The 20,334-nt window shown below is 45.3% G+C and overlaps 2 protein-coding genes across 8 annotated transcripts in view; one reads left to right on the top strand and one right to left on the bottom strand.

Moving 5' to 3' along the window:
* The first annotated feature begins 618 nt into the window (after positions 1-618).
* The window catches only part of RHCE (Rh blood group CcEe antigens), a 39,254-nt gene continuing 19,538 nt past the window's right edge, over positions 619-20,334 (top strand). For 4 of the 6 annotated variants that reach the window (XM_045190684.2, XM_024554740.3, XM_045190685.2 and 1 more), the window contains exons 1-5: positions 674-857; positions 10,425-10,614; positions 17,228-17,378; positions 18,720-18,867; positions 19,580-19,746. In XM_045190684.2, the coding sequence (XP_045046619.2) occupies positions 692-857; positions 10,425-10,614; positions 17,228-17,378; positions 18,720-18,867; positions 19,580-19,746 (822 nt within the window). In that variant the 5' untranslated portion in view covers positions 674-691. Of the gene's footprint in view, positions 858-10,424; positions 10,615-17,227; positions 17,379-18,719; positions 18,868-19,579; positions 19,747-20,334 lie in introns of all 6 variants that reach the window. The other 2 variants (XM_045190688.3, XM_045190687.2) reach the window with 2 other exon arrangements.
* The window catches only part of TMEM50A (transmembrane protein 50A), a 34,305-nt gene continuing 32,864 nt past the window's right edge, over positions 18,894-20,334 (bottom strand). Inside the window, exon 7 of one of the 2 annotated variants that reach the window (XM_053920556.2) lies at positions 18,894-19,626. In XM_053920556.2, coding sequence (XP_053776531.1) covers positions 19,455-19,626 — 172 coding nt within the window. In that variant the 3' untranslated portion in view covers positions 18,894-19,454. The remainder of the gene's footprint in view (positions 19,627-20,334) is intronic. The other variant, XM_053920555.2, reaches the window with a different exon arrangement.

Here is a 20,334-nt window from a genome sequence, read left to right as displayed (position 1 = left end):
ACTAGAGCTGGACCCAAGGCTCCTTTCTTTTCTCCCACTTACCCTTAAGAGATTTAGAAACAAGTAGATTTAAGTACAGATTCATATACATATTTCAGCTATGTAACTCTGAGGAGTTAGTTCTCCATGGGGCCTGCCTATATCCTCCCCCAGAGCTTAGTGTTGTTTTACTTTGCTTTCATGAATTCATTCATTCTCATGTAAAACATCCTTATTAAGAGCTCGCTGGATGCTCTGACATGCGGTAAGGTTTTAAAGAGAAATTTTGCCAATCCAAAGCCTCCTCTGAGCCTGAGGTTCCCTATTTGTAAAACAGGAGTGTTGGTCCATTCTCTGCCTTTCTTGCAGGAATATGGTGAGGGTAAACTAAAGGAATGAACTTATGTTTGGGTGCCAAGTGAATGGATGCCTTCTTTTAAGCTAAGTACAATGCCTGCCCTACAACAGGAATGCAGCAACCTCTTGTTGAATGAATAAGTAAATGAATGATTGATTGAATGAATGAATGAATGTTGGAATACATGCTTTCTTCCCCCTCGCTGTCATAGTCCCTCTGCTCCTGTGTTAACTCCATAGACAGGCCAGCAGAGCCATCCTTGCAGCCTGAGATAAGGCCTTTGGCGGGTGTCTCCCCATCACTCCCTCCAGTGGGTGTGAAGACAGAAGGGTAATACCTGGTGCTGGTGGAACCATGCACAGAGACGCACACAGAAGGGGCTCTAAGTACCCAAGGTCAATGCGGGGCTGCCTGCCCCTGTGGACCTTAATGCTGGAGGTGACTCTCATTCTCGTCTTCTTCTTTTTCACCAGCTATGACAGTACGTCAACGGATCACAAGACTGTGAGGAAGGAACAAGGTGAGTGCCCAGAGGAGAGGTGGTCACAGAGGCAAATAGAGGCAGGGGCAAAGGAGCTCTGTGGTCCTCCAGGAGCCTAAATGTTCCTTTCCACAAAGTCTCCAAGGAAAGGGGTTCTCTCATCTTCTTCCATAGATTGCACGAGGACATAGCCAACGATGTAAGCTCTCTTTCAGGACCAGCACAGGCACCACTTCTTCTACGAAGTCTTCCTTGATTTGTCAGAGCAGAGTGAGGAGCCTCCTTTTCTGTGTTCTCAGAATTCCCCTTTGCCAAATAGTCTTCATAATTCTCTGCTTCCCCCAACTTCTCTCTCCTTAGTGGTGAAGAATTTCACACTGTTGGGTTTTTTGTTTTTGTTATCTGGTTTGAGTCTCTCTTGCTCATTTCTGTACCAACCTCCTTTTAGAAGCTTTAGTCTATTGCCCCTCCCCCACCCCCCAGGCCTCTTCCCACTTGGAGGCTGAAGAGTCTGCATTCCGTCATCCAGAGCCATAAGGTATAACTGAAGGGGAGTGTAGGATGGTTGTTAATTTATATGCAGCTAAAAATATTCAGACGGTGATGACAGCAACAGTAAATAAGACAGATGTCCACAGTGCTGTGGCTTTTGCTTTTTACAAAAATTCAGATAAGTTTTCAAGCATCTCAGTGGGCAATATGTTGCTTATGATAATGGACAGTCTTCCTTGAGTGACGTTGTTGAGATAAAGCTGATGCTTGAGTTTGGTTGAGTACTTGTTTGTTCCTTAGTGATGTTAACTGACCAGTTAACTGGAAGCAAAGGGAAGGCACCTGTGGGCCCTCAGCAGTGGAAAGCAGGACTTAGGGAGGGGAACCCTTGAATGACTCAATGGTCTGGCCCAGAGGAACCCTTGTAGACAGGCCAGGCCTGGGCACAATTCTAACTCATTTCTACTTACTTTAATTCTTTTCAATCCAGTACAGTGTGATTCAGTGCATTCATTCGTTCATTTAGTCATTCAACCCTGTATCACAACCAGTGTGCGATCCAGACACATGCTAAGTAGAGCTGCTATTTAATGAGCTCTTACTGTATAGCAGGCACTATTCTAAATGCTTTCACTGAGCCCTCACAATAACCCCATGAGATGGACACTATTATGATCTCCATTTTTCCTGTGAAGAAATCTATGAAGAAACCATGGATGTTAAGTAATTTGCCCAAGGCCACTCGGCTAGCAAAAGCACAGCAATTTAAATTTAGGCAGCCTGGTTTAGGTCTCATACACTTGACCATTATGTTTCATGACCCTACTTTACAGTGAGGTAGAGTCACTTGTCATACACCCAGCAAGTGCCAGGGCTGGTATTCCAACTCTGTTGATTGGCCCCGGGTCTAAGTCCTTTGCTCCTGTGCTGTGCAGCTACCACAGATATAAAGTGTCCTCAGACACTCACTCTATGTGGAAGCACAAGGGAGGGCCCACAACCCACGCAGGAAGGTGACTACCCAGTCAGGTCTTGGAGGTTCAGTAGGAGTTAACCATGTGAGAACAGAAGGTCAAGAGCACAGCAGGAACCATTGCATGTGCGCTCACTGGAGTGGACCAGGTGGGGGTTTGACAACGCAGTGTTGTTGGAACATCGGGAGGTGGCAGGGCATGGTAGGTCCACTGGGTTCAGTAAAGAATTCAACCTTCCTTCTGCCTACCTAAGAGGATATAATGAGTTTGGATTTGGGGGATGAAGAAGACCGCCCCAGGGCTGGTATAGGGGTTAGGATATGAGGCATGACTCCAGGGGGGACACCAGTGTGGTGGCTTCAGGCTTTTCAGATTGTCCACTGATGTGGACCCCGGCCGGCAGGGTCCATGTGTTGTGGCTGTGATGAACAAATTCACTCAGACCACAGAAGTCCTGTGGAGATAAAGGGACCCCATCGCCGCTCTCTAAGTGAGAGAGAGGGCCCCAATCCCTGCCTGGACAGGCTTTTACTGCTTTTCTGGGTACGTGACATTGAGGATGATCCTCATTTACCAAGCACAGGTTCACTGTAGGTGATTACCTTTTACAGATAACAAAGGAAAGAATGTTGCTGATTACTTCAAAGAGAAGGATGTTTCAGATGCAAGGGGAAAAGTGGTTGAACTGGTTACACTCCATACTTGGGTGGTTTAGCACAGACTTTAGGAATTTACTTTGAAGATATGAGGTAAACATTTGCTGCCTCAATCCAGGGTGAGGGAGTTTTAGCAAAAACAAGCCTCATGGTAGCCTAGGTACAATGCAGGCCTGATTCCCCACGGGAAAACCTATCTGTGGGCATGGGTTCTGTGTGCCAACCTTGCTCCCCACTGGCCTTTCCGAGTAGGTGCTGGGCTACATTCCTCATACCACAGAGCTAGGTTCCCTATAGTCCACACGAGATTTATATGTCATGGTGCATGAATATATTTTGTACATTATAATACACACATTCAAATTAGAAAATTTGAAAGATCAAAGTGAAATATATTTTCTAACTCCTGATCAGGAGGATGTCAGTCTCAAGGTAAGGTCCAGCGTTACCATCACCAATAGTGGATGGAAATTCATTTCTCAGAGTCTTCTTGGTAATTTCAAATGATGTTGATTGACTTCTTGCCAGCTGATTAGACTGACATTTTTTTAAAACCTTGAATGTGACTGACAAAGAATTTGTACAAGGGAAGTATTGCAAAAGTCATTTAAGCCACTAGTCCATTTTGTGAAGGTTAGTTAATTAAAACTAGGTAATTTAATCTGCCAATCCACTTAATCTAATCTAGTCCATGTAAACTACAATAAGTTATTTAAACAAGCCAATTCTAAAAAAGACATTTTGGAGCCCTGGTTGGTGTAGTTCAGTGGATCAAGCATGGGCCTGGGAACCAAAAGGTCACTGGTTCGATGCCCAGTCAGGACACATGCCTGAGTTGCAGGCCAGGTCCCTAGTAGGGGGTGTGTGAGAGGCAACCACACATTGATGTTTCTCTCTCTCTCTCTTTCTCCTTCCCTTCCTCTCTCTCTAAAAGTAAACAATCTTTTTAAAAAATAAAAAATAAATAAAAAAGACATTTTGGAGATAATCAGGGAATCAATATAGCATAAATATTATATGATATACAGGAATTATTGTTGGTTTTGTTAGATGTAATAATAGCATAGTGGGGTTTTTTTAAGCCCCAGTTTGTTAGAGAAGCATATTGAAATGGAATAATGTCTGGGGTCTACTTTGTGCTGAAAGAAAGAAAGAATGAAAGAAAAGTGAAGAGAAGAGAACAAGTGGAGAAGGATAATAAAAATAAGGCTGACCTTATGTGACAATCATCAGTGCTGGGAAAGGGCTACTTGAGGTTCCCCATGCTACTCTCTCTGTTTTTGCACACGCTGAAAATTTTCCATAATAAAGTTAAATTTAAAAAAAAAAAACCCTGCAATTAGTTGCAACCTGATGAAATGGAGAAAGACATATCAACCCCTTCCCAGGGTTCCAATATTCCCTCAGGCCACCTTCCAAAGCTAGGACAGCTCCGAGCTATCTGAAATTCTGTACAAGTAAGAGGAGGCTTCTGGGTTAATGTAAATATTAAATATCTGCAGTGTTGCAAACTTTACCAAGTGCCTTTAGAGGTAGAATAGCATAGATTGGTGGTTCTCAAACTGTGGCTCCCAGGCCAGCATCCCCTGGAAACTGGTTAGAAGAACAGGTTTCCAGGCCTTGGTCCATACCTGCTGATCAGGAACTCCAGGGCTGCGGCCCAGCACTCTTGTTTTACCAACCTCTCGAAGTGATTCTAATGCACATGAAGTTTTGAGAACTACTGGAGTTAGACTGGTTCACATCCATCCTCTGCCTCTTAGCTGTGAGACCTTGAGCAAATTACTCAACCTCTCTCTGCCTCCATTTCAACCTCTGTGACATGACAGTTCTTACTTTATCAAGCTGTTGAAAGGACTGAAATAATTAACACATATAAAGTCTGATAAGTATATTAGCTTTTATTATTAATAGACTTTTAATTTTTATATTTTTAATAAAAATAAGTAAAACCAGAAGTACTAATATCCCCTTCAACAGTCCCTATGGATTGTCTAGAGCATCTTCTGAGGTATGTGCTCCCTACTCTGATGACCACTGGTCTGGATAACCTGTGATGCGGCTAAACGGGCAGGAGGAGTAAAGGAGAAGCAAAGAGTTGGATTCAAGAGATAAAATCAGCTGTGCTTGGTGAAAATGAGGGAGTGGTCAAAGATGGCTTCAGATGTGTGGTTTGGCAAATGGAGGTGCCAGTTCGTGAAAGGAGAGGCACAGGGAGGGGCAGACTGTGGGATAAGTAAACAATGATATGTTTATTTTATGCTTGGGGTTGAGGTGCCTCTGAGATACTGAAGAAAAGCAGAATGTATCAGTTATCTATTGCTGCAAGACAAACCATCCCCAAACTCAGTGGCTTAACATAGCAACCATCTAATTTGCTCAGGATCATGATTCTGTGGTTCGGCACTTGGGACTGGGCTCAGCAATGTGCTTCTTCTGTTGGTTTCATCTGAGGTCACTCATGCATCTCCAACCTGGAGATTTGACTGGGGCAGACAGCCTCAGATGGTCTCATTCACATGTCTGGCAGCTAGCCCGTGTGGTGCTAGCTACCAGACTTCTTCACGTGGCAGCAGAGGGCAAGCCCCAATGCGCAGGTGCTTTACAAGTCTTTATTTGTATTAAGTTTACTAATGTCCCATTGGCCAAAGCAAATCACAAGGCCCAACCCAGGTGGGAGGTATCTACATTGGAAGGCATGAGTCACTGGGGGCATTGCTGTAGAAATCTGTCACACAGAGCCTACTGTAAGGCTGCTAGATTGGGGGACAAGCCTGGGTCCTGCACTGTGTATACCACCCAGTTCCCCCCCTCCCCGTACTCCTCGGAAGTCGGAAGGAGATCTACTGAAAGACAACAGGAGCTTTGCCAGTGACTCAAGAATACCACCAGATTCTGGTGCCTTCCACATCTTAGCTTTGACTTTCCTCTGATTGAGAAATCTCTTTTTCTCTTCCCAGGCTGCTGCGGGCGTGAGAGTGGGAGTAGAGGGTGTGGAGAGGGGAAGGCAGCATGAGGCTCCACGGACAGGTCCCAGTCTGGGCCTGCAGAGGTCTTCCCAGTCAGCAGTAGAAAGCAGTGTGGAGGTCAAGCCCAGAGCCTGAGGGCAGAAGGTGGTCCTAGCTTCAGAGCTGATGGTGCTGAAGTGTCAACAGGCTAGAAGGAGGGGCAAGGGTATGTGGGAACGCAGAGCTAGAATCTAGAATCGCTGGGGCATCCAGGCCAGAGGCGGGGCAGGGGAGAGGGGAGGGCAGGCACTGTTGCCCAAAGTCACAAGCTAACAAGTGGCAGGCATGGGATAATAGTTGGTAGCAGTTATCATGCACCCGGTGCCAGGTCCAGTGATCTGCACGAGCTAGCAAGCTCAGTGCTCACAGCGATCCTCTGAGTAGGTTCCGATCTTACAGATTAGGAGGCTGGGGCACAGAGGTGGAGCCAAGCTGTGAACTCTAACAACCTCACTCAGAGACCACACTCTTCACCATTACACTATATGTGCTGCATGGAGAGGCAGGATTGTGCGGTGGTGATAGCCGAATGGTCAGGGTTCCGATCTCCCACGGCCATTTGCTAGCTGTGTGACCTGGGTTAGTTACAGCATCTCTCTGTGCCTCCCTTTACCCATCTGTAAAACGGGGATAATAAATAGCACCTACAGCACAAGGTTGTTGCAGGTTAAGCCCGTCAGGTGCTTGGAACAACAGCCTGATATGCGGAGGGCACCACACACGTGCCTGCTGTTGCAATGATGGTAATTATTGCCTCATCTCACACTGCTAGACTCCCAGGTTAGATTTTCTTTCTCCCAGTCATGCCTTAGACCGCAAAACTCCCCACCAGGGCCCAGGCACTGAGGCCCTGGAGCTAGTCCATCCCTTATCACTCTTGGACACCTTAGAGTCATGAGCTTATTAGACAAGCAGCTGATGTGGGTGTAACGCAGGCTCCGAGAGATGGCAGCTGACACCAATAGGGATGCCCACAGCTGGGACCCAGCCCTGAAGTGGGGGTCCAGGCAATGAGCAGGTGTGGGCCCAGCACCATGGGAGGCTGGGGGAGGACAGAGGAGGGTACAGGCAGTAAGAGAAGAAGGGGCCTGAAGTCAAATGTTATTTACTGACCAATGTGGGTTGAATAGGCTCTGTCAACAGCTCCCAGAAGCTGCCACCCTAATTTCATCCCCCTGGCTGAATCACAACTCCTGCCTCAGGGACAGTGTGGGGTCTTGGGGAGGAAGACCCTGAGCTCCTGTACCTAGCAGGGGTGGCAGCTGTGCCTGATGAAGCCCCCACCCGAGGTCCTCTGACTTTCTCATCTTTAGGGCCCCGCCTCTGCCCTCATCCTGGTGACCCTCCTCTCTTCGCCCGCTGATACCCTCCTCTGAATGTTCCAGAATGGTGAGGTCCTGAGAAAGTATCATGCCCAACTCCCATGTATTAGATAGGAAAACTGAGGCCCAAAAAGGGCAAGGGACTTGCCTAAGGTCTCTTAGCGAAGCGCGGGCAAACAAGAGCAAGAGATGGCCTAGCCTGGTGGAAAGGCGCTGTACCAGGAATCCAGAGCTTGGCTCTGCTGCTGGCATGCTGTGTGGCCTTGAGGAAGTCACAGGCTCTCGCTGGTCCCCTTCTATAAAATGGGAGGAAAATGGAAGGGTCTCCCTATTCATGAAATCTTCAGGAACTCTGAACCCTATGCCTATAGTGTTGCTGTGAAGCAGCAAGTGTGCTTGTTTGAACAGCAGCATTTAATAAAAGATTGAATTTGAGTATCTAAAGTGGGGTGTGCAGTGTCCACTTGGCTGCAGGCCTCACCACTTCCAAGTAGGCATCGCACCCTTCACACACATGGCTTTCTGCTTGGCTCCCGAAGGAGTCCGAGCCACCCCAACAGGAAGCCCTGTACAAAACATGCCCTGCCCACCTCTGGCCCAGCCCCACTCCTAAAAGGATGCAAGCTGGAAACAGGCGTTGCCTGCACCCTTCTCCCCTGTCTTGTCAGAGAAGAAGGTACCCGAAGTTGAGTCCTCCTGAACGCCCCCTTCTCACCCGCTCCCCAAGTCCCCAGATCCCATGTTGGTCCTCGGAGGCCTCCTACATCCCGGTGTTGTCACACTGATTAGGAACATCAGCAAGCACCCAAGCCCTATGTGCGAGACCCTAGGTGTGTGTATTTTTCAACAAAGATGAATTTAAGTGTAAGTCGAAGGGGCTTTTTGAGGCTTTGGAGACCCATGGAGACCAGGTGAGTTCTTACTGCTGTGATGGTGATGGTGGTGGTGGTGGTGGTGGTGGTGGTGGTGGTGGTGGTGGTGGTGGTGGTGGTGAAGAAATAGCCTCTACTCACCGAGCGTTCTCCATGTGCCGGGCACAGTGCTACGCACTTGAATGGGAGGTTACTTCCCTCCCATCTCCCAGTACCCTCTGAGGGGGGTAATTGCCCTCATTTAGCTGATGAGGGAAGTCAGCAAGCTACAAGGCCACACGGCTATGAAGTCGAAACATATAAACTGCCATTTTCATAGTCAAAAAAAGGTCAAATGTTGGCAATTTGATATGGTTTAACCTAATAGGGAATGATAGAGCTAGAATCAATCAGAACTGTCTGAACTCAGAGCCAATGCTTTTTTCTTTTTCTTTTTATAAATTTGTTTACTGTCTACAACTAGTTGTAGAAAATGTAAACACTGAAAATTTTTTAAAAGTAAAACTCTCCCAAACCAGATATAATATCTATAAGGGGAAAAAATTCCTTCAAGATCTCTCTCCAGACATTTATACACATGTAAAAATAGTTGGTGTTTGTTGTTAAAATAGCCTTGACAATTCAGTGATTCTGAGCACTATACTATTGGATTCTACCCGACCATACAAGGTGGTGTGGTTATTTTTCCCATTTCACAGATGCGAAAACCAACAGGGCAGATAGTGTTTTAGTTGAATGTACAGGATTCAGAGCGGACCCTCTAGGGTTAAACCCTAGTTCTAGCAGCTGGGGCAAGTTCCTTAACTCCTCCGGGCCTCAGTTTTCCTATCTGTAAAACTGTAACAATAACAGCACCCACCTTGTGGGTCGTTGTGAGAACTAATGAGATGGTTTATGTAAAATGATTAAAGCAGTGTTGGTACAGGATAAACACTTAATAACTGTAGGCTGTCATTAAAACTCAGAGATGTTAAAGAACCAGATAAAGACATCAGAGCTGGACCAGTGCCAGAGCTCTGATTTGAATCCATGCTTGCCTAGTGCTAGAGACCAAGCTGCTAACCGTTTTTCAGGCCTGTATTTAAATGAAAGCATCCACCCCTTTTCTTTTGCCGGACCTCTCTCTAACACTAGGTAAGTCTCCTGTACTCACCTGACATAGCAGCCCCTGCACTGGGTCTGAGCTCGGGAAGGTGTGGGTCACCCAGGCAGTCCTGGTGTTTACTGCTGGCCCACCAGGTCCGACTCAGCAGGTGGCAAAGGGAGATGGCTGTTTTCTGCAAAGATAATTTGGTTCTTGCCAACAGACCCTCTGGCCCTGCTTCTCCTCCCTCTTCTGTGCATGACCTGAGCCAAGCCACCAGCCTCTGTGGCCTTATTTTCTCATGCTGGTGACCGGGAGGTTGAACCTGATCCCCAATAGCAGAAGTGACTACCTGTACTGAGTGTCAGCTGCATGCTAACCACTGGCCTTGATGCTCTACACTTGCTCACGTCATGATGTTTAATAATAACAATAACTGCTACATTTCCTGAGCACTGTTGATGGGCCAGGCAGGCCCTACCTTTACGCTTAACCAGTTTAGCTCATCTAATCCCTCCTTCAGCCCTGAATGGCATGAACCCTCCATTATTCAGATGAGAAAACTGAGGCTCAAAGAGGCGAAGTAACTTGACCAAGCTCTCAAATGATCTTTAACATCCTTTCCAGCTGTCATTCCCTAAAACTCTAATTTCACACAACCCTTATCTCAGCGATTTGCAACCGGTGTGCCACAGAACTTTCAAAACAAGCAACACCTGACTATTTAGTCAGGGGCACTGATCTCTTTTCCCTCAGGGGTGTCAAACTCATTTTCACCAGGGGCCACATCAGCCTCGCAGTTGCCTTCAAAGGCCGGTTGTAATTTTAGGACTGTATAAATGTAACTACTCCAGAACAGTTAAGCTTGAGCTCAGCGCTGCTGCAGGCTAGAAACAAGGTGCCCGGCCAGATAAAACAAGGTGGAGGGCCGGATTCGGGCCACGGGCCTTGTGTTTGCTACCTGTGCCTTAGATTGTCAGCTTAAAAAAAAAATGACAACAGCCAACACAACAATAGCCATCTGGTGTGAATGAATCAAAATTATACCTATTTTTTGGTCAGATCAGCAAAAAATGTATTTTTTGGTGGGCCACAGATTTTTAGTAATTAATTTGTGTCCCATGAGACGAAAAAGGTTGAAAATCACTGCTCTACCTTGTCTGCTCCTCTTCTTCCTCCTCAATGTCACCCCCCTTAGCCTTCCTCCAGGATTTCACTGTCATGGCGGCCATCGGCCTGGGCTTCCTCACCTCGTATTTGTGGAGATACAGCTGGAGCAGCGTGGCCTTCAACTTGTTTATGCTGGCCCTTGGGGTGCAGTGGGCAGTCCTGGTGGATGGATTCCTGAACCAGCCCTCCCTTGGGAAAATGGTCATCAAACTGTCCAGGTAACTGTCAGTGGGCTCATGTTTGGGTCCTTGAGAGTATGGTGCCTGAGAGGGTAGGTTCTAGAAAAGCCAGGGTGGCCCCTTCTCTTTCTAGCACCAAAACAATGCAATATTTAGGACATCCTTACACTAACAAATTACTCATTGTTTATCTAAAATTCAAATTCAACTGGGCACCATATATTTTACCTGACAACCCCAGACCTACAGCTCTCCCTCTCTTTATTACTGAATATGATTTTGTAAAGTTACCCAATCAATATGGGCTCAAAGAAAAATGAATAGAGATAAGCCAGAAAGAAAAAGCGATGTTGCACCAGCTAGACAGTCTCTTAAAAACAAAGTACTCTTAGTTCTCAAATGCTGATCGACAAGAAATAGCTGTGCCTTTACTTTCGTTAAATTTATTTTGATCCATTTAGATGCATTTATATGAAATTCTAAGAACCAGCAAAATTAGCCCATGTTACTAGAAGCCCAAATAACGGTTATCTGGGGAAGGTGGTGGCTACTAGTTAGGGAGGGGCACAAAAGAGCCTTATGGGGTGCAGTTAATGTTCTCTGTTATCTTGGGTAATGGTTTATACAAGGGTGTATACCTATCTGTCGAGCTGGACACTCCAAAGAGAAAGCATTAGCGAGCACTTGACAGGAGGAACTAGGTAAAACTTTTCCTCAAATCATTTTTGTTTGTTTTAAGTAACTCTGAATCCCTGTCCTGCCCAGATGATTGTAAATGTCATGTTAGGTATCTTGTGGAACCTGCCATCTCTCAAGGTCACTCCGTCCTCCCCTCTAAGACCCTGCTAAACCTCCTGGCACTGCTCTTGAACATCTGCCCATGAGCCAGCCACTGACTTAGGCGCTGTGCCTGGCACTTGACAAACTATTTTGTGTAACGCTTCTAGTAGGGGCCCAACCTGGTGTACAGGCAAGGCTCAAGGAGCAGAAGGTGCTTGCCTAGGGTCACATAGCTAAGTGGTGACACGGCTTTAGCTTTAATTATCTTCCAGCACAATCTAAGTAGTCATGACATTAAACAGTCTGGCTGGCGCCGTACTGGCCCTGAAAAAAAAAACTCTCCACTTTTTTTTTTTTTTTCCTAAATCATTTTAGAGCAAATCCCCATGGGGATTCAATAGCCTCAGTAACAACATGGGAAGTGGCAAAGGAAGGGTGCTCTGGGGGAACTCTGACAGTGGTGGCCCTGGTCTGGCATTCCTGCGGCCTGGACATAGGTCACGTAAGCCGTCAGCCTCCTGTTCCTCTGTCTACGGGAATCTGTGGGCTGCTCCCTGCTTCTGTGGTCCTGCCCGCAGGGACCTGTTTATTCTTGACTCAATCCAGAAAGACGAGAAGAGGTCATCTGCAGCCTGAGTGAACTTCCCTGCCCCACCTCTAACTGGTTGGATCCTCCCAACTATGACCCCTGCTAAGACTGGCATCACAGATTTGAAGGATTGGTTCCTTCCTGACCTTTCCAGCCGGACTGGGCTGGTGGGTGGTGTCAGGCCTACCACCCAGATGCTCTCCCTCTCCCTCAGCCTCACCCGCACTGTGCAGTCTGACTTGGCACTGAATTGGTTCTGCCTTGAGTCACCTAGGCCAGTTTCTTCAGGGCAGGGGCTGGTCTTATTCAACTTTGTCCTTAGTTTTCCTCACATAATAAGGAATTCTAAATAATTCCTGGTTCCTGTGAGACTCCTTCCCTTGCCCTTTGCCCTCTGACCTTCCCTCTGAAGTTCTGAGCCAGAACTCTACATTGGTAGCAAACACTGGGGATGCTGTGTTCGGACTTCAGACCACAGGCTTGGAATCCAGGCCAACTAGGTTTGAACCTCATGTTTGTCATTAACTAGCTGTGTGGTCATTGCCAACAAAGTCTCCTCTTTTAGTCTCAGTGTCCTCTTCCATAAAATGGAGGTACTGAATAGTACCCTAGCACCACTTATAGATGGTTAGTTGGGGGATTAAAATCTAAATGAGAAAATCCTAGCCACAGTAATCAGACAAGAAAAAGAAATAAGAGGCGTCCAAACTGGAAAGGAAGAAGTAAAGCTGTCATTATTTGTCGATGACATAATACCATACACAGAGAAACCTAAAAATTCCACCAAGAAACTACTAGAACTAATAAAGAAATTCAGTAAGTAGCAAGATATGAAGTTAATTAATATTCAGAAACTGGTATCATTTTTTGTACAATAATAATAAACTATCAGAAAGAGAAATTAAGAAAACATTTATAATTACACCAAAAAATAAATTTAAATAGCTAGGAATAAATTTAACCAAGGAGGTAAAAATCCTGTACTTAGAAAATTAAAAGACACTAAAGGAAGGAATTGAAGATGATACAAATAAGTGAAAACATATACTGTGTTCATGGATTGGAAGAATTAACATCATTAAAAGGTCCACACTACCCAAAACAATCTATAGATTCAATGCAATCCCTATCAAAATACCAATGACATTTTTCACAGAACCAGAAAAAAATAATCTTAAAATTTATATGGAACCACAAAAGACCCAAACAGCCACACAAATCTTGAGAAAAAAGGAAAAGTTGAAGGAATCACACTACCTGACATCAAACTATACTTCAATGATGCAGACCCTGGCCCGCGGGGTCCGTGTGTTGTGGCTGCGATGAACAAATTCACACAGACCACAGAAGTCCTGTGGAGATTAAAGGGGTGGCATGGTCGCTCTCTAAGTGAGAGAGAGGGCCCCAATCCCTGCCTGGACAGGCTTTTATTGTTTTTCTGGGTACGTGACATCGAGGATGGTCCTCATGTACCAAGCACAGGTTCACTGTAGGTGATTACCTTTTACAGATAACAAAGGAAAGAATGTTGCTGATTACTTCAAAGAGAAGGATGTTTCAGATGCAAGGGGAAAAGTGGTTGAACTGATTACACTCCATACTTGGGAGGTTTAGGACAGACTTTAGGAATTTACTTTGGAGATATGCAGTAAACATTTGCTGCCTCAATCCAGGGTGAGGGAGTTTTAGCAAAAGGCAAACCTCATGGTAGCCTAGGTACAATGCAGGCCTGATTCCCCATGGGAGGACCCGTGGGTTTGGCTCCTGTGTGCCCACCTCACTCCCCATAGGTTTTCTGAATCAGGGGCTGGGCTACATTTACCACATGCACAGGTTCCCTATACTTCAAGGTCATGGTAATTAAAACAGCCTGGTACTGGCATAAAAACAAACACATAGATCAATGAACAGAATAGAGAGCCCAGAAATAGACCCATGTCTATATGTTCAATTAATATATGACAAAAGAGGCAAGAATATACAATGAGGTAAAGACAGTCTATTCAGTAAATGGTGTTGGAAAAATTGGACAAATATATGCAAAAAAAGAAACTAGACCACCTTCTTCCACCATGTACAAGGATAAACTCAAAATGAATTGAAAACTTAAATGTAAGACCTGAAACCGTAAAACTCCTAGAAGAAAACATAAGCATTAAAATCTCTGACATTGTTCTTAGTAATATCTTTTTTTTCTGATCTATCTCCTCAGGCAAGGAAAACAAAAGTAAAAATAAACAAATGGAACTACATTAAACTAAAAAGTTTTGCACAGCAAAGGAAACCATCAACAAAACAAAAAGACAGCCTACTGAATGGGAGAATATATTCATCAATAATACATTCAATAAAGGGTTAACATCCAACATTTATAAAGAACTCATGCAACTCAACACCAAAAAAAGAAAAATCCAATTAAGAAATACGAAACCATAGCTGGTGTGGCTCGGTGGATTGACTGCCAACCTACGAACCAAAGGGTCGCTGGTTCGATTCCCAGTCAGGGCACATGCCTAGGTTGTGGGCCAGGTCCCCAGTAGGGGGCGTGCAAGAGGCAACCACACATTGATGTTTCTCTCCCTCTTTTTCTCCCTCCTTTCCCCTCCCTCTAAAAATAAATAAATAAAATCTTTAAAAAATAAAAAAAGAAAAGAAATAAGGAGAAGACCTGAATAGACATTTCTCTAAAAAGCACATACAGATGGCCAATAGACACATGAAAAGATACTCAACATCACTAATTATCAGAGAAATGAAAATTGAAACCACAGTAAGATATCACCTCACACCTGTCAGAATGGCTATTGTCAATAAGTCAACAAACAAGTGCTGGTGAGAAGGTGGAAAGTTTCTCATGCATTGTTTGCGGGATTGCAAATTGGTACAGCCACTATGTGAAATAGTAGGGAGCTTCCTCAAAAAATTGAACATAGAACTGCCTTATGACCCAGCAATTCCACTTCTGGGTATATATCTGAAGAAACCCAAAACACTAATTTGAAAATATATGTATGAACCCCTGTGTTCATTGCAACATTATTTACAAAGCTAAGATTGGAGGCAGGCCAAATGCCCATCAACAGACGAGTGAATAAAGATGTGGTCCATATATACAATGATATATTACTTGACCATAAAAATGAAATCTTACCATTTGCAAAAACATAGATGGGCCTACAGGGTATTACGCTAAGTGGAATATGTCTGACAGAGATAGACAAATACCATATGATTTCAGTTGTATGTGAAATCTAAAGAACAAAATAGCCCTGGCTGGTGTGGCTCAGTGGATTGAGTGTTGGCCTACAGACTGGAAGGTCACTGGTTCAATTCCCAGTCAGGGCATGTACCTGGGTTGCAGGCCAGGTCCGTCCCCAGTTGGGGGCGTGCAGGAGGCAACCACTCAATATTTCTCTCACACATTGATGTTTCTCTCCCTCTTTTTCTCCCTCCCTCCCCTCTCTCTAAAAATAGATAAATAAAACCTTTTAAAAAATATAAAAAGCAAAATAAGTGAGCAAAAGAAGCTAGAAACAGACTCATAGATACAGAGAAAAAACTGATGGCCCCAGAGGGAGGTGAGTTGAGAGGCTGGGTGGAAATGGTAAAGAAATTAAGAAATACTAATTGGTAGTTACAAAATAGTCATGGGGATGTAAAGTACAGCACAGGGAATATAGTCAATAATATTGTAATAATTATGTATGGTGCCAGGTGGATGCGGGAATTATGAAGGGATCACCACATAAATTATATAAATGTCTAATCACTGTGCCGTACACCTGCAACTAATATAAAATAATATTGAATGTCAACTGTAATTGAAAAAACTTTAAATGAGGTGATATGGTTGCAAGCCTAGTATACAGGATGCTCAATAAATTACTATCATGTTCTTAAATTCCTTTTTTCATACTGACTCTCCAAATTCTAGTATATTTTACATTTATAAACACATCTCAACTCGGACTAGCCATATTCCAAATGCTCAATAACCACAAGCTAATAAATGCAATTCTAAAATAATAAATACAATGCGAAATACTGTGTAAGGGACAAGTGAACTAGATCTTGGTAAAATTTGGATAGCAAATGTGAAATGTGGAAATTAAATATAAGAAAAGCAATTAATGTCTTAATGTCCAGCATTTTTTAATGTCCTTTTCCTAAGAGGGTAGGAAAAGCACTAATTATAGTTTGCTATTTTTATGTGAAAGAATCTTATTTTAAGTTATAATATAAACTATTTTGATTATTAAAAAAGTTATTATCATGGTGGTGGTTGTAGCATCATCATTATCAACTCCCAGGGAGGGATGGGTCTCAGAGAAAGGTACCCATGGGAGGATGGGTTGGTTTAACCACCATGGATTGCTGTATTCAGTGCCATCTCCCCCAGGAAGCCCTCCTTGACTAGTCCAGTCCACACTATTCTGTTTCTTCGGGGTCTCCCTTTAGCCCCCTTATAACACAGATAGTGGCATCAGGGTTCATGATGTCAGCCCTGTCTCTCCAGCTGAATCACAAGTTCCTCAAGAACAAAAATTGTTTTCACCTTCTGAATCCCTGCACTGAGCTTGCTCATTTGTCAAAGGGAGGAAGGAATCAGTAATAGACCTAATAATGCCTGCTTCCACTCCTCAGTGCTTCGTGCTGTCGTGATACACACAGGCACGAATGTTTGTTCTAATCCCCACAGTACTGCCATGAGATAATTTTATTATCAGTCTACAGATGGAGAAACAGGATCAGTGAGATTAAAAGCCGCTCAAGCGGTAAAGCTGAGACTGGAGAGACTGGAAGCCAGGCTCATCCTACTTCCCAATCCCGTGGGAGAGCAGATGAAGGGGGCTGGCGGGGTGCGCAGGTGAAGAGCGCCCTCTATTGAGCATTTGTAAGTGATGACGGCGGAAGAAAAGCCATAAGCAGAGTCCCGGTTGTCAGATCCCAGAAAGGAGGCCCTAGGGAACATTTGGCCTCTGTAACTCACAGTAACGTACCTATGAGAACCTCTGAGCATCGTCAGTATGGATGCGAGATCAATCTCTCAGAGTGTAGATGCCAACCTGATGGAAGAAGGGGATGAAGGAAACCGCAGGCTGGGCAGCATCCGTCCTGCATGAAGGCAGAAACATTGCCTTCTTGTTCTCCTACTGTGCCCTGAGTTTCTTGAACAGTGCCAGGCTGAGAGTAGCAGATCCTCAACAAGTGTTTGTTAAAGGAGTGGGTGGATGAGAGGCATCCTTCCTCCTTAGCCATCACTGTGTCGCCCTCTCTCCGCAGCATCCAGCAGGCCACCGTGAGCGCTATGTCTGTGCTGATCTCAGCGGGTGCTGTCCTGGGGAAGGCCAACCTAGTGCAGCTCCTGGTCATGGTGCTGATGGAGGTGACAGCCTTTGGTGCCACGAGGATGATGAACAAGAAATTCCTCAGTGTGAGTGGGTTCTATGAGGAAGGGTGAGGAGGTGCAAAGGGTGGCCCCCATTTGGTGAGGCTTCTGGGATTTTAAAAATTAAAGCCACGCCCCAATGGGGTTATAAAAATGTGACCTATGCTAAATGTTTAAACATAGCATATAAAAGCCTTTAACTTCCCAAATATGATACTGTAGGAATCACAAGATAATCGTGGGATGTATAAAAAGATAATTAATTCCAGCGGTCCCGCCAGCTGTGGTCCAGCAAGCTGCATGGCCAGCATCTTCTTTTGGACCAAGTAATGGGTGTCCCTAACAATATGTGTGATCTCATTGGGGAAGATAGTCAAACATCTAACTCAGGCTGAGGCCAGACCAAATGGTTTTCCCAGCTCTTCTGCTACAGTGGAGACCCTGTGGTCAGATATAATCGAGGAACATGAAGGCTGATCAGAGAGGGAGAGGCACTATCCAAGATCATTCAGCAAGGTAGTGGCATTTGTCTCATTACTGATGATGTTAACTTTGATCACTAGTTAAGAAGGTTATTGTGATAATTTTGGGTTGTGGTGATGGTGGCTTAAACCAAGGTGAGGTCAGCGAGCTGGGGTGGTAAAATTCTGCCAATTCGGGACATTTTTTGAAGGCATAGTTGACAGGATTTAGGAGTAGCCCACTAAGCAAGTTAGTAAAGATGACTAAATTTGATATTCATGAAGCAAAATTAGCATATACCTAGAATTTACCGAAGACTTCAGTTCAGTTTTGAGAAGTCTAGCTGTTTCATATTGCAAAGTTTATATCACTCATAACTCCGTGAAATTCTGCTGAAAAGTAGTAAGTAGTGAGGGTGTATGATCATGTGGCTTTTGACCCCACCTAAGCAATTCTCAGCCAAAAGTATTTGAAAGCTACTGATAAGCCCTGGCCGGGTAGCTCAAGTGCTTGGAGTGTACACTGAAAGGTTGCAGGTTCAATTCCCAGTCAGCGCACATGCCTAGGTTGTGGCATGTTTGGGAGTCAGCCAGTTAGCCAGTTGATGTTTCTCTCTCACATCCATGTCTATGTCTCTCTCTCTCTCTCTCTCTCTCTAAGCAATGAAAAAATGTCCTCAGGTAAAGGATAAAAATATAAAATAAAAGCTACTGATAAAACCAACTTGCAACCTCCCTGGAATGAACACTCAGCTACTCGTGGGAACTCTGACAGGGGAACTGCTGGGCTGGATAAACTCCAAACACCAGTCTCGTGACTTCAGGTCACACCTCCTATACGAAGCTCAGAATTTTGTCCAGGGAACAGCAGGGTTTGCCTGTGGGCAGAGGGCACTGACACTGCTCCCACTGGGTTTCGTTGCAGATGGACGACCACTTAAACATGATGCACATCCACGTATTTGCGGCCTATTTTGGGCTCACTGTGGCCTGGTGCCTCTCAAGACCTCTGCCTAAGGAAGTGGAGGAGAAAGACCAGAGGGCAACAAGCTCTAGTTTGCTTGCCATGCTGGGTAAGGACAAGGTGGTGAGTGGTTTCGTACGCGGAGTGAGCAAGCGGCTCCAAAACGCTCTGCAGAAAACTTCTCTCTTTCACCAACCTGCCCTGGGTGTCTGAAGCCTCTTTACAATGACTTATTTTCCCAAGTGGTGTTTGATGAATTCAGACCTTTGAATGAAGCCTTTTGCTCTAGGGTCCTCTCTTCATTCTTATCCAAATGAGAGGAGACACTTGGATGAGTGAAGAGAGTTGGGTATCCCCCACAATGAAGTGGAGGAAGGATGAGGGGTGGGAACAGAGGAGTAACGGTGGTGTTCTTTGAAAAGCTGCCGTGAAAATGATGAACTCAGACTGCTGGGAGAGGCTTAGAGGAAATCAGCCAGTGAGCTTGACAGCAGGCACCTGAATGTCAGGCCATGGGGCTGAATGAAAGCAGCATGTTAATTTTTTGAAATAAGCATTTGACCGTCACAAGGCCAGGGTTAGGAGGCTTGGGGTTTGGTGATCTGAAATCTCAGGGCCTTGGTTTCCTTGCCTGTGAAGTATGTTAGCTGGGCCCCACCAACTTTAGATTTCAGAAAGAACACAACGTGCCCACAGTCACATGGCTAGAGAGTGACGAAGCTGAGATTTGCCAGCTCTAGGAGTCTCCTGTCTGAAGTCCGCAAGGCTTGGGCTTTGGAGCAGGAGTGCGGATTCTGGCCAATGACCCTCTATGCCCCCAGGAACCCTCTGCTTGTGGATCTTCTGGCCGAGTTTCAACTCCGTTCTGCTGTCAACACAAGAAGAAAAGAGGAATGCCGTGATGAACACCTACTATGCTCTTGCAGTCAGCACAGTAACGGCCATCTCCATGTCGGCCTTGGCTCACCCCCACGGAAAGATCAACATGGTGAGGAGCGGGGCTGCGCCTTGGGCAGCACGTGGGTTTTCTGGGCCCGGCACACATACTCACGCCTGCTCCCCCCAGCACCAGCCCCATGGTTTGGGAAAGTGCATGCTTGGTGATGGAGCCTTGTCTCCTGTGCCATGGAGCACAAGGAAGAGCACCAGGTTGTCAAGTGGGCACTGGACCTTGGGAGACTGCAATGATCAAAGGCTTACTGGCGGGGGCGGGGGGTGGGGTGCTGATTTAGTCATCAGCATTGACATCTAACAGACCCAGGTTTGAACCCCGTTTCTGCTAGTTACTAAAGCCAGCCTCCATGAGCAAGAGTCTGCAGAGAAGAACTAGAATAGAATTAGTCAACTTTCCCCTTACCCCAAGAAATTTCAAGATTGGAATGATAAAAATCAAAAGTAAAGAAGTATGTTAACCTGGCTACGTGGACTTGGTTAAGCCACTTAAATTTTGTATGCCAAGTGCTTTCTATGGGGAAAGTGCTGGGCGAACATTAGCTGCTGTTATCGATGGAGCCGGGAGATCACGTGTGACTTTGGGGGGATGAGGGGTGGGGGCGGGGAGATGGTGAGAGTGTAG

The sequence above is a fragment of the Desmodus rotundus genome, chromosome 3 (genome assembly GCF_022682495.2).
Source record: "Desmodus rotundus isolate HL8 chromosome 3, HLdesRot8A.1, whole genome shotgun sequence".
Lineage (NCBI taxonomy): Eukaryota > Metazoa > Chordata > Mammalia > Chiroptera > Phyllostomidae > Desmodus > Desmodus rotundus.
This window is presented reverse-complemented; position numbering and strand designations above follow the sequence as displayed.